Consider the following 13352-nt stretch of genomic DNA (forward strand, 5'->3'; position numbering starts at 1 on the left):
TCCACAGGCCCCTTCATTCATTTTTTTTCTTCCATCCCTCCATTCATATTTTTCAACCTTAACCTGTTCTAGGGACATTTTACAGGGAAGAGGTAATTTAGGAACCCAGGCTCTACTCTGGAGATCAGTCAGAATGGTATCAGAAACTGTGTAGACCTTGGGCTGGGGATGTGGCTCAAGCGGTAGCGCGCTCGCCTGGCATGCGTGCGGCCCAGGTTCTATCCTCAGCACCACATACAAACAAAGACGTTGTGTCTGCCGAAAACTAAAAAATAAATATTAAAATTCTCTCTCTCTCTCTCTGTAGACCTTTGCTTACGTGCAAAATAGAAATAATGTGCCTCCCAGGGCTGGGGATGTAGCTCAGTGGTAGAGAGCTGGCCAGTATATGTGATTCCCATGTGCCACCAAAAAAAAAAAAGAAAAAAAGAAAGAAAGAAAGAAAGAAAAGAAAAAAGAAAAACCACACCTCCTTCAGGACAGTGTATAACAATTGAGCAAAGCCAGGTGCACACCTATAGACAGACCCAGTTACTTAGGAGGCTGAGGCTGAGGCTGGAGGATGGCTGGAGAGCAGGAATTAAAGGCCAGCCTGGGCAACATAGGGAGACCCTCTCAAATAAATGAGATGATGACCCATGTTAAGCCCTTAGCACAGCAGATGTCTGGTAAACAGCAGCTTGATTGTAGGCTTGCCCTGGAGAGAGGTTGGGTGATGAGTAAGAGAGGTAGGTAAAGGCAGTGAACAGGAAAGGACTGTGGGAGGTGGCACCAGGCTGCTCTTGCCTATCTTTCTCAGTAGGGTCAACTGGGAATGTGGAAATATTTAAATAGAACTTTTTCCACCCAATATGCTGAAAGGGCCTCTGCTCCCATCTCTTTGCCACACCCCTCAACAGCAGAGCTGCTTCCACTCAGTAGCTCCATAACAGGAGCCCTCTATCTCACTGACTTCCCCTGACAAAGGAACCTGAGGTGAAGATGCGATACCCTTCCCCTCAAGAGCTTGCACCTACCACCTGGTAGGAGGCCTGGTGGAGAGGGGAAGACAGAGTGCCTTTGATGGACTCACCTCTCTCCTTCAGAGTGGGAGCAGAACATATGCATTCCCAGCCCAGCCCCAGAGAGGAGCTCAGAGGATGACCCCCTAATGGGGGCAGGTATGTCTCATGTGTCCCACATATTCTCCTTCCAAATTCCATCACACAGGGGCCCCAGAATCAGGAAGCTGAAACTTCCTGCATCCTGGTATGGTCCCCTGGAAGGGAAATGACCGACACTGAGGAGAAGTGGTGTGGTTTCATTTCCTCCCTGGCATTCTAGGGCCCCAGCTCCTCCTTGACCTTCAGGGCCTACCAGTGCCTCTGTTCAGGACACCATCCTAATGACCATTTGCCCTCTGTCTCTGGATCTCCCTGCTTTTCCTTGCCTCCCTCCCCAGTCAATATAAGGTTTATTCTCTATCCTTCTATACAAACTATTAAAGCCAGGCTTCAGCCATAGTGACCTTCCTCTAGTTCTTCAAACCTGACAAGTTCTTTTCTTGCCTCCGGGACTTTGTCTTTGTTTTCCCTATCCCTGGAACAGTCTTCCTTGACTTTTAGCCTGGTGGACTCATCTTCTAATTCTGAGCATAAGCTTACCTCCTCAAAGAGGCTTCCTTCCTGACCCCATCATATCACTTGGTCCATGCACATATTAAGTCTGTAATTATTGTTTATTATATGTCTCCACAGTGCCAAGTATTTAGCATAGGTCTTTGGTGGGTAGAATGGTGGGATAATTTTCCTCACTCATCATAAGGTTCACATGGACATTCCTGTAACAAAAGACAGGTTAATAAGAGAAAAGCATAGCAAAATTTATTTAATTAAAGTTTAATGTGATATGGGACCCTTTCAAAATGAAGGCCCAGAGACCCAGGGGTCTTCATTTCAAGGTTCATGCTTAAGTCTGATGAAGCATGAATAGTCACATAGAAACATTTTTGGACAAAAAGGGTATGATGGATTAAGCGGGAAGTCCAGCATGGCCTGTCCAGATTTTTCTCAGCCTCTGTGCATCATCATTCGTTTCTCCTGGATGTGGAGCAAGATTCCTCTGGAATAAGGGTGTTCAAGGGGGCTGGGGATGTGGCTCAAGCGGTAGCTCGCTCGCCTGGCATGCGTGCGGCCCAGGTTCGATCCTCAGCACCACATACAAACAAAGATGTTGTGTCCACCGAAAACTAAAAAATAAATATTAAAAGAAAATTCTCTCTCTCTCTCTCTCTCTCTCTCTCTCTCTCTCTCTCTCTCTCTCTCTCTCGTGCGCGCATGCGCTCTCACTCTCTCTCTCTTTAAAAAAAAAGGGTGTTCAAGGGAGAAGGGAAAGGGTAAATAACCTTTCTAGGTTTATGGTTTGCTTTAGGGGAATAGGGTTCTGTATTTTTGTTTTTGATATGAGGGACTGAACCCAGGGCACTCTACCACTGAATTACATCCTCAGCCCTTGTTATTTTTTAAATTTCGAGACCGGGTTTCCTAGGTTGTCCAGACTGGACTTAAATTTATGATCTTCTTGCCTCAGCTGCTCAAGTAAACTGGGATTCCAAGTGTGTACCACTACACCTTATGTGATTCTAGTTTCTGTGACCCATTTTGGAGAAGAAAAATTCTGATTTCTGTAGCTCACTTCAGGGAAGAAAGTAAGGGCAGGAGGTCAGAGAGACCTTGCTCTTAGGCCCTTCCAGTCTTTTTATTTTATTAATTAATTAATTTTTGGTGTTGGGATGGAACCCTTGCACATGCTAAGCACACACTATCACTGAGCTACATCCCCAGCCCCCAAATCCTTTATTTCAAAATATTTAGCACTTAAGGGTGCCATACCTTGGAGTTTCATGTTCTGAGCCCTGATATACTAAAAACAAAAAACTGTTGATTGAAAGAGTATATGAATGAGAATATGTAAGATTGAATCTATTATGTATAATTATAAAGCACCAATAAAGTTTTTTAAAAAATAAAAAGGCTAAATGGGGAGGTAGAGCAAAGGCTGGGGAGGGGAGAGAAGGCCTGGGAGAGAGGTGCAGAGGGGACAGAGGTTGCTGAAGGGCTAGAAGGTCTGCTGCAAGGGGATTACAAGAACGCTTTTTCCATCTTAGGGTTAGACATCCATCTCTGCCTCTCTCTTTTGGTGGACTGGTGTTCATTTTATTCATTTGACTTAATTTCCAGATGTTCCTGAGAAGCTTCAGTGGCTTTTCATTGCCTTTTCAGTGGCTTTTCATTGAGATTCAATACAAATGACTTGAAAACATCCTGTAGTAAACATGCAGGTCCCTAATTCTACAGTGTCCTGTGGTGCAAAGGTGCAGGTCCAAATAAGGAGAAACAAGATCCTGGACTTGGAGGTATTATTTACAGTGTCTTTGAGGAGATAGAACAAGTTATGTGCAATATTGTCCTATAAAGAGCAACACATGGCATGATATAAATTCCAAAGCAGTTATTACAATCAGAGGAAGAGTTTATTTTCTGTATACTTTAAGCATTGGTCAGTGTGGCAAATGAACACTGTTAAATTCCAGGCTTATATGATGGGTGTAGAGACCTCAAAGTGACTTCTATTTTTAGAATGAGTTGTTTTACTATAGAATCTCTGTCTTTTCTCCATCACTGTCTAGTATATGAATTTAATTTCTAAGTTGCTGAGTGAAAATTGCCTAAAAGTATTAATTGATCACATTTTCTTGATCTAGATTATACAGCAATAGTTTTCAAATTTTCACAGTCAGTATTATTCCCTAGAGGTCCTGCCTGACAATCTCAGATTTTAGGGCCCCAACCCCATATTTTCTTTTTTTGGGGTACCAGGGATTGAACTGGGGGACTCAAGCACTGAGCCACATCCCCAGCTCTATTTTGTATTTTATTTAGAGACAGGGTCTCACTGAGTTGCTAAGTGCCTCGCTGTTGCTGAGGCTAACTTTGCAATCAGAAAATATGGGGTTGTGCTGGGTGTGGTGGCACATGCCTGTAATCCCAGCGGCTGGGGAGGCTGAGACAGGAGGATTGGGTTCAGAGCCCTACGTGGTGCCTAATCATGGACATTTTCAACAGTTCCCTGGGGATGCCCCGTGTGTTCCTGGGGACCATGTAGTAGACATCGGACTCCCACACCAGCCCCTCAAGGGACTGTGCTACACTGGCTGCTTGACAGTATCATGGCTTGAGCAAAGGGCAGGACATGCTGAGGTGAAGATGTTCCCCAACACAGCCCTGCTCCTGTGGTGGTCCTGTGGGTTGGCTGGCCTGCGCTTCTGCCATGCCTTGGCTGGGCCCTCACCCTCCACCATTGCTAACAAAACCACTGCACACAAAACCCCCTTTCACCCGCAGCTCCACCCCACAGCTCCAAGGCTGCTCAGGAGGTTTGGTTAACCCCGTTAAGAAAACAAATAGCTCCTGGGCAGGGCAGGCAAGCGGGTGCTGCTAGACACAGAGGCTGGATTCTTCTCTGGGAGTGGGTGGGTCAGCCAGAGGGAGGGGCCAACCATGGGAGGCTGCCTGAGCAAGGGTAGGCCTTGCCTGCCCCACCCAAGTCCTGCTCTAGTCACTTGTGTAATCTTGGAGAGCCCCCCTGAACTTGAGTCCTTATCTGTACAATGGAGAGTTGGGTGGGGGGCGTTGTGTGTGGGTTAAATGACATCATGCTTCTGAAGTGCTTAGCATGGGCCTGACACACAGTAAATAAATATTCGCTGTTATTTTTAACTGAATTATATGAAACTAATGTTTTTGTAATCCAAAAATGGTAGGAGATTCACAGTTACATTTAGTTCATCCTAATATATTGCTACTTATTTATCAACAAAAACAAATTCTATTCCTTTCAGTATGCTGAGCTTTAAAGGTTAGTTTGAAAACAACTCTTTCAGCTACTAACTCTGTGATAAGGATTTTCCTGATATTTCTCCATATTGCACAACCAAAAAAAACAAAACAAACAAACAAACAAAAAAACACAGCAAATAAATTGGAAGAAGAGCTTGGTGTAAATCAGCAACTATTCTATTCATCACAACCACCTCAGGGTTCCTACTGATTGCCTTTTTAATAAGTACATTTTATTAATTTGAAATAAAATTTAAAAACAATTTTTATGTTATAATATTGAATTTTGGAACAAGATACCTTAAAAAGAGTTCTCTAAAACAATTTTTAAGTTTCTGACATAGTCTAAAGTCTTCATTTTCAGAAACAGGAGAGTGAAGCCCAAGGGTGAGAAGTGGTTCTGGAAAGAGCTGGATTAAGAAGGCACCTCTATAGAAAATGTCTTGAGAGCCCTGAGAGCAAACCAGGCTCAGGACAGGTTGGCAACCTGCTTTTCAGGGTCAAGCAGGTTCCAGACCTGCAGCCCCAGCCAGCAGTGTCATTCCTCAGAGCCTCTTTTCCTCTGCCCAGATATGACAGAGGCAGCTCAGCTGCTCACCCAGGGCTGCATCAGGAGGAGCTGGCAAAGACTGCCTCGGCACTTTTCATGGCACAGCAGATTTTTCTTGGGAGACAACTTTCTAACACTCCTCAAACCATATGTCACTATGCCTGGTTCAACAAATGTATCTGGCATTAAAGGTCCCCAGCTGTTTACTAGACCTGCTTCTCTGACTTCCAATGGCTGCTCCTAGGGGAAAGAGGATCTCAAAGGGGTCAGAGAGGCTCATATACTTACAAGGTCAGGTCAGTATCAAAATGGGACTTGTTCCAGGTGCAGTAGCACATGCCTGTAATCCTAGCTATGCAGGAGCTGAGGGAGGAGGATCTCAAATTTGAGGCCAGACTGGACAACTCAGCAAGATTCTGTCTCAAAATAAAATAAAAAGGGCTGGGAATGCAGCTAACTGGTAGAGCATTTGCCCAAATGGATTTGTCCTTAACAGGCATACTGTATGGATTTATTGAGGTCTTTAAGAACTTTGTAGGTTAATGTCTTAGTAGGTTGTTAGCTCTGGGGTGTTGTCTAGAGCTAAGAACCTAGAACCTAACTTAGCTCTGAGCAAGCTGCTTGTTCTTTGAGCCTCAAGTATTTTAATGTAGATAATGATGACTACCTGGTAAGTTGAAGGTACTGGAGTAGAGATGTCTTAAAGCCCTGAGCACAATGCCTGGCAGATAGTACTTAACAAGCAACAATTCTTACTATAGTTAATGAAATAATGAGGCTCCACAGTGGGAAGAGGCTGCCGGGGGCAGTCTGTCCTTTGACCTACACATGTTCCTGCCTGTAAGGTGCACCTCATCTTTTTTGCTAGTGAGGCTGCTGATGTGCCACTTCACAGAGACTTGCTGGTTGGGTCCCTGTGGCCATCATTGCTGCCACTCATAATGGAAGGGGAAGCTAAAAAGCAATAAATCTTGGAGGGAAGAGTCATTTGGAAACAGTCGTCACATCTCTTTAGTGAAAGGTTCTATCTCAGACTGGCCAGGGTTTTTCTGTGGTTTTTTTCTGGACCCAGACAAAGTACATCCTATGGAGGATGAACAGCTGGCTTTTTCTGAGCTGCCTTGGGTGGGTGGAGTTTCTGTCCCAGAGGTCTGGTCATCTTAGCCACAGGGGCATTTCCACAACAGACAAGGGCCAAAGGGGAGAAGGCTTATCTCAGGCAAGCCTGATGAGGCAGGTGGCTATCATGGGGCAGCCTGTAGGCCCCACCTAAGGCTCTGAGCACTAGTCTTACCAACCATGGTAGGGCCTACTGAGTCCCAAAATTGCCAGATTTCATAACTGTTTGAAAAACCTCAAGATCTGTCCTCAGTAGCCATATGGCAATGATGTGGAGCTACAGAATAGCAACTACCCCCACAGGCTGCCTTTGAGGGTGGCAGGAGGATACCAAGATGAGTAGAAAATACAAACTCTATGATCTTAAGGAATTCATTGCACAGGAGGCCAATGAGGTAACCTCAGAGAGCCATTGCATAAGGTAGAGACCAGAGTTTACAAAGACAATAAATACAGTGCCATACAAGAGGTACAGGAGACGGAGTTCCCATTCCTGTCTGGGATAGAGATGGTGGATCAGATAAAGTGGATCAGACAAAGCTTTTCAGAGAATTTATATATGAAGTAGGCCCCAAAGGATGCACTAAATTGTTCTCCCACAATGAAAATAGCTTTATTTGATTTTTCTACTTGTAAAGATAATACAGACATTTTAAGCAATATAAATGGCATAAAAAACTGGAAGTAATGCAAAATTCCATCTTTAGAGGCAATCATAGTAAACAATTTAATTAACATCCTTCCCATATATAAAATTTTATAAAATGAGGATCATATCATACATGCAATTCTAAAACCTGCTTTTTTCACTCAAAAATATGAGTTTTTCTTGTCAATGAATATAATTACATATCACTTTCAATGGCTATATAATAGCCAACTGTATGACTGTACCATAATTCATTTAATCCTTTCATGACACAAATTTAGATTCATTCCAGTTTTTGCAACTGTAAACAAACAACACCATTTACAATGGGCATCTGTGGTTAGTTTTCATGGGCCTGGTTTCTAGAAGTGTCTATGAGGATCCTCACTGACACATTGGCAAATGCCCTCCATCTCCTTACACTTACGTGCCCATCCATAATGTTGAAAAATGCCTATTTCAGACTGGTATAATTCTGAAACTGAAGATAAGAAATGGGAACTGAGAAAGAATGTCACAGGTACAAAGCCCAGAATTAACAAAGGCTCATCCAGTCACATGGAAATGAGAAAGGGAAAAAGCATGTTTGTAATCAGTTTCCATGAGACTTTAGCACTGTTAAGGACTGGGAGATAAACAGGGCAAGGTGAGCTGGGTCCTCTCACAGACAGCTGTGAATGCCAGGCAGCAGAGCCTGCAACTGAATAATCATGTAACACTTATCTATTTGGCATCAGTTTTGAACCCAAACTTTTGCTGGGGCCATGAAGTGATAAAGACATATAACCAACACAAAGCCACACAACTGGTATCCCAGGATAGTGATGTATGCTCCATTCCCAAGGTTCAGAGGATAGGATTGAGTTGTTGTCCGTTTCTAATTCTTAACTCAAACACGGCACAGAGAATCTTAGTATCTCCAAAGACAAAGTATATAGCTAAGGGATGTGCCGACAGCAGCAAAGATGTGTCCTTTTCTGCTAGGGCAGGGATCACTATTCTTCTCTTTCCCTCCATTTCCTCCAAGCTGCCAAGTACCAGTGGGAAAAATCCCACACCTTGCGGTTAGATGTCACTCAGAATCCATGGGCTTCAACCTCATGTGGGGCCTAAGCATGCTCAGCAAAGGACACTCTTTCCATCACCACGCTCTGCCCAACCAGACCTTTGCCCATATTTGAGCAGGTTTCCATCAATTCTCCTTTTTAAAATTTGAATTTCTGAAAAACCATTCCTTATTTTCTTTAGAGTTCCCAACTATAGGTGCATTAATAATAAAAGTCTTCTGGGAGGGCTGGGCGTGGTGGTGCACTCCTGTAATCCCAAAGGCTCGGGCACCTGAGTCAGGAGGATGGCGAGTTCAAAGCCAACCTCAGCAAAAGTGAGGTGCTAAGCAACTCAGTGAGACCCTGACTCCTGTCTCTAAATAAAATACAAAATAGGGCTGGGGATGTGGCTCAGTGGTCAAGTGCCCCCTGAGTTTAATCCCCAGTACTAAAAAAAAAAAAAAAAGTCTTCTGGGAAGAGTTTAAAGTTACTAATATTTATGTGACACTTCTTCTCTATTTTATTTCTACTCCACTTACTTATTCTGTCACTGAATACTTATACTGAATATTACATTTTCCCCAGCTCTATTTCCTCACCTTCAGATGGAATCCAGAAATTCTTGAGGAAACAACCCAAGGGGCAAGCAGGATAATTGTAGACTTATCTCCATACATTTTGTCCAAACCTCTTGGTTCAAATAGGTAAACAGTGTCCCTACCAGGAGGAGGCATGAACCCTTCTTCTGCCTTCCCTCCTCCAATAGATTTCTTTCTCACAGCAGACAGCAGTGAGGCTCCCTCTGAGCATGGGAACTGTTCCCTTCCACTCTCTGGGCTGCCTTTATTCCCACACATAACTCTGAGAGTTGTTCCCTTTCTCTCCTCTGAATTTCTATAACATGCTTAAGTCTGCCCAGCCTTTAAATAAAACTCTGTATCTCCCACTTCTAACCACCAGCCTCTCATCCCCTCCAGAGGAGCTTTACTGTCCCCACTGCTTCCCCTCCCATCTGCTCTAAACCTGTTTGCCTTCTGTGTAGCTTGTGTTACAATGTGTAATCTGTGTCTAATATTCAAGCCAGATACCTGAGGGCCATGCCAACTACCTTCCCCTCCCTCGGGTCTCTCATCAAGTCAGTGGCCAGGTCCCAGTGGTTGCATCTCCACCTTCCAAACCTCTCCCTGAGTTCTAACTCCATTATTACTGGCCTCATCCCTGCGGATGTTGTATAGAGCCTGGCAGCAATCTCCACCTCCAGTCTGACACCTTCTGATGTCTAAATCACAAATACTTCCCTTCAGTAGCTTCCTGTACTTGTAGGATAACGTTCAAAGGGCCTCACGAATTCTCAGGCATTATGATCCAGCTTCTGCTCATTACTCTCACCTCACTGATTCAACTCTGGCCATACCAAGCACTTGTATGTCCCTAGATATCGGTATCCACCTCTGACTATCAGGCAGACAAGGAAAGCAGAATGGTCCTGGTAGAAGGAACAAACACCTCTTCACGTTTAAGACACAGTTCAAACATCACATTCTCATCAATTTCTTCCCCCTGAGTCTCCTTTCTTTGTGTCATTTATTTATTATTCCTTTGTGCCTGTTATTCCCTGTAGAGGTTTCTGAATCAGTACCCCTCACCTGCTGTTGGCCTTCTTGATTTCCATGTCTATAAACTCTGCACAGAAATGCATAAGCCCTGAAGTCAACTGGCCCATCAGCTTCGAGACACAGCAGACACAGAGGGAAGTTTTGAAACCCAAGGAGCATCCATCCCAAGGAAATAATGAAACATCAAGATGATCATTGGATAGAACTTAACAAAGCACAGAGAAGTTAATTTAAAAATAAGTCTCTGTGGAGAAAAGAATTACAAATGTGGAAAGGGGACAGAGTAAACCTATAGGGCTAGACTACAACTATCAATGTGAATTCATGAAAGAATTTATTTTTTGTGGTAATGGGGATTGAACCCTCTATGCCTTGTGCATGCTAGGCAAGTGCTCTACACTGAGCACTCTCCACCCCATGATTTTTAAAAAATATTTATTTTTTAGTTATAGTTGGACACATTACTTCTATTTTATTTATTTTTATGTGGTGCTAAAGATCAAACCCAGGGCCTTGCACGTGCTAGGCGAGTGCTCTTCCACTGAGCCACAACACCAGCCCCCCATGATTTTTTTTTTGTTGTTGTAGATGGACACTATCTTTATTTTTTTATGTGGTGCTGAGGATCAAACCCAGTGCCTCATACATGCGAAGCAAGCATTCAACCTCTGAGCTATAACCCCAGCCTCCCACCCCATGATTTTTAATATCTACTTATGTGATCGATCTCTACCTCTCTCAATATTTCTTTTACCTCTCTATATTTTCTTGTCCTGTCTGGAAAACCTTGCAGCAAGATGTCCCAGTAACAACAAGCACACTCAACACCCAAACTTGGTTTCTAAATTTCATTCCTAAGAATCAAAGCTTCCTGGAGAAATGGCTGATTCTAGGGCTGAGGCAAGGAAGATACAAGATGAGCCTAGAATATCTTGTTATGCCAGAAAGTAAAGTATTCAAAAGACACAGGAGCCTGCTACCAATGTAGGACAGTTTGAGCAAAATAAAGTCAAAGTAACAGCTTGAATTTGAATACAGTAGGAATCCATGTTTCCATACTGATAAACAAGTGGTAAAATAAATGGGGAAAGAGAATGTTTTTATTTAGAAGGAGAATGCCAACCAATAAATGTAGAAAGCAGGTCTGAGATGGAAAATAATACTGCTCAATCCTTATAATAATAACTGATTCAGGCAAGACCAGTTACCAATGGATGCTATAACCGTGGATGAACAAAATACTTGTATGATCTGAAAGTATCTCCCATAAATTACTTGTTAATTACAAAGGGGAAAATAGCAAATTTAAAATGGAAAACCTGGTAGACATCAACTTAACCAAGTGATCAGATTTATCATCAACATTAATGGGACAAACAACATCATATGCCAACTTCAGATGCATGGAGAACACATCACTTCTATGATGTTCGTATCCACAATGGAAAGCCCCAGTCATGTGGAACCATAAGAAAAATGCAAATTAAGCAATATTCTACAAAATAACTGGCCTATATTCTTCAAAAATGTCACCATAATGAAAGACAAAGGCTGAGGAACTCTTCTGCATTAAAGGAGATACAGGTAGGGCTGGGGAATGTAGCTCAGTGATAGGGCTTTGCTCTAGGTTCAACCTCCAGTACTACAAAAACAAAACAAAAATAATTTTTAAAAAAAGAGAAATGTAATCATGTATCACAAATAAAAGTAACACATGATCCTGCATAAGGAAAAAGAGAACTGATACAAAGGACATTATGGGGACAAATGACGAATTTAAATATGGTAACCATCATTAGATAAGTATTTTATTAGTGTTCAACTTCCTGGTTTTAATACTGTACTTACATGAGAAGGTTCTTGTTCTTTTTTTTTTTTTTTTTTTTGCTAATTGTTTTTATTTATTTATTTATTTATTTATTTTTAATTTTTTATTGTTGGTTGTTCAAAACATTACAAATTAAGGTTCTTGTTCTTAAGGAAATACATACTTCAGTTTCTGGGGCCATGGGATTCACTGGTATGCAATTTATTTTCCAATGATTCAGAAAATACAACATGCAAATTCAGTAGATAAAGCAAATCATAAAGCAAATGGGGTAAAATGTGAATACTTCATAAATTTGGGTAAAGAGTACATTTGTAACATTTCTGCAACTTTCTATAAGTTTGAAATTATATTTTAAAAAGTTATAAAAAAACTCCCCGCAAACCAAGAATCCAACAGTAAAGGATGAATAAAAATTATGGTACAGTCTAATCTATGGAAGCCTTAAAATGATATAGCCTTACAAATTTGTGAAGGTATATAAAGATACAGAAAAAATGCCGGTAACATATAATGTTGAATGATAAAAGCAGGATACAAAATATTTTATGTGTATATTATTACAACTATGTAAAGACAAGCATATTAAAAAGGTGGAAAGATAAAATCAAAAGTGATAATAAAGATATAGGGGAGAAACTGAGTAACTTTTTCCAAAAACTTAACCTGTTGAAAAAAATACTTGCAGCAAGGACACCTTCCCAGATACAGGTCAGCACCATTTAATGCTTTCTCTTGCCTTAGGCTGCCCCTCCCCAAACCTTAGCCTCCACCAAAGAGAACTGAAAGAGCAGGTCCTAGAGCCCCTATGCAGAGGGTGGTGGGGTTGGAGGTGGCAAGATTCCTATGGCAGGCAGTCAGCCAGCTCTGACTCACAAGGGAGCTTCAAAGTCAGCTCTGACCAGTGCAGCTCATGCAGCTGGGAACACAGCTGAGAGGAAACCCATCAATGACTTATCTGAGGCTCTGGCCTTCCCTGGCCAGACCAGTAAAGACCTGTTTGAACACCCTTGGCTTGTGCTTACAATACCTGGGGGCTCTTCCTGACATGCTCCCTCTGAAGACACAGACAGTGAAGCTTCTGTGAATCTCAAAAAGGCTCAGGAGCTTGGAGATTACCCTATCCAGAGGCACAAGTTCTGGCTCTTTGTAGGGATAAAGCAGCAAGTCCTTAATTATATATTTATACCTTAACAAGAACAGTTTATTGAGGATGTGGTGGTTTTGCTTGCTTGCTTACTTATTTACTGTGACTTATTTTTGGTGCTGGAGAATTGAACCCCATGCCTTATACATGTATTCTACCACTGAGCCATAGTCCTCAGCCCCTAAGGACATGTTTTGATAGGTAGCTAGAACATAAAACTTGCTTCCAGAGCTTAGGCCAAAAGTAGGAATAAGACAAGGTTAGCCTTCTCTGCAAAATAAGTTTTTAAAATTCCTTCTCTAAAAAAACAAGAGTTAAGAATTAGGCAGATTAATATAGCCTCTGAATAACATCTGAGGTAGGTAGAGAAAAAGAAACCCAAGTTCCACAGGGAAGGAGCAGCAAAATCTTATGAACTCCTATACAGAGAAAGTTCCTACACCTGGGCAGCTTCTTGGTTATGAGTATTTCAGACCTGCTTCCCAACTGCTCCCCAAACTAAAGCAAAAAGCACCACCA

General features: G+C 42.3%; 1 protein-coding gene across 4 annotated transcripts in view; it reads right to left on the bottom strand.

Annotated features, from left to right (window-relative positions):
- Window positions 1-1698: 1698 nt before the first annotated feature.
- Window positions 1699-13352, bottom strand: part of Snx1 (sorting nexin 1) — a 53057-nt gene continuing 41403 nt past the window's right edge. For 2 of the 4 annotated variants that reach the window (XM_046426576.2, XM_046426578.2), the window contains exon 15: window positions 1699-1819. In XM_046426576.2, the coding sequence (XP_046282532.1) occupies window positions 1790-1819 (30 nt within the window). In that variant the 3' untranslated portion in view covers window positions 1699-1789. Of the gene's footprint in view, window positions 1820-1840; window positions 11501-11656; window positions 13332-13352 lie in introns of those variants that run through there. The other 2 variants (XM_058573297.1, XM_046426579.2) reach the window with 2 other exon arrangements.

This window comes from Marmota monax, unplaced genomic scaffold (genome assembly GCF_021218885.2).
Source record: "Marmota monax isolate L192 unplaced genomic scaffold, Marmota_monax_Labrador192_F-V1.1 WCK01_AAM20220418_F8-fsc00078, whole genome shotgun sequence".
NCBI lineage: Eukaryota > Metazoa > Chordata > Mammalia > Rodentia > Sciuridae > Marmota > Marmota monax.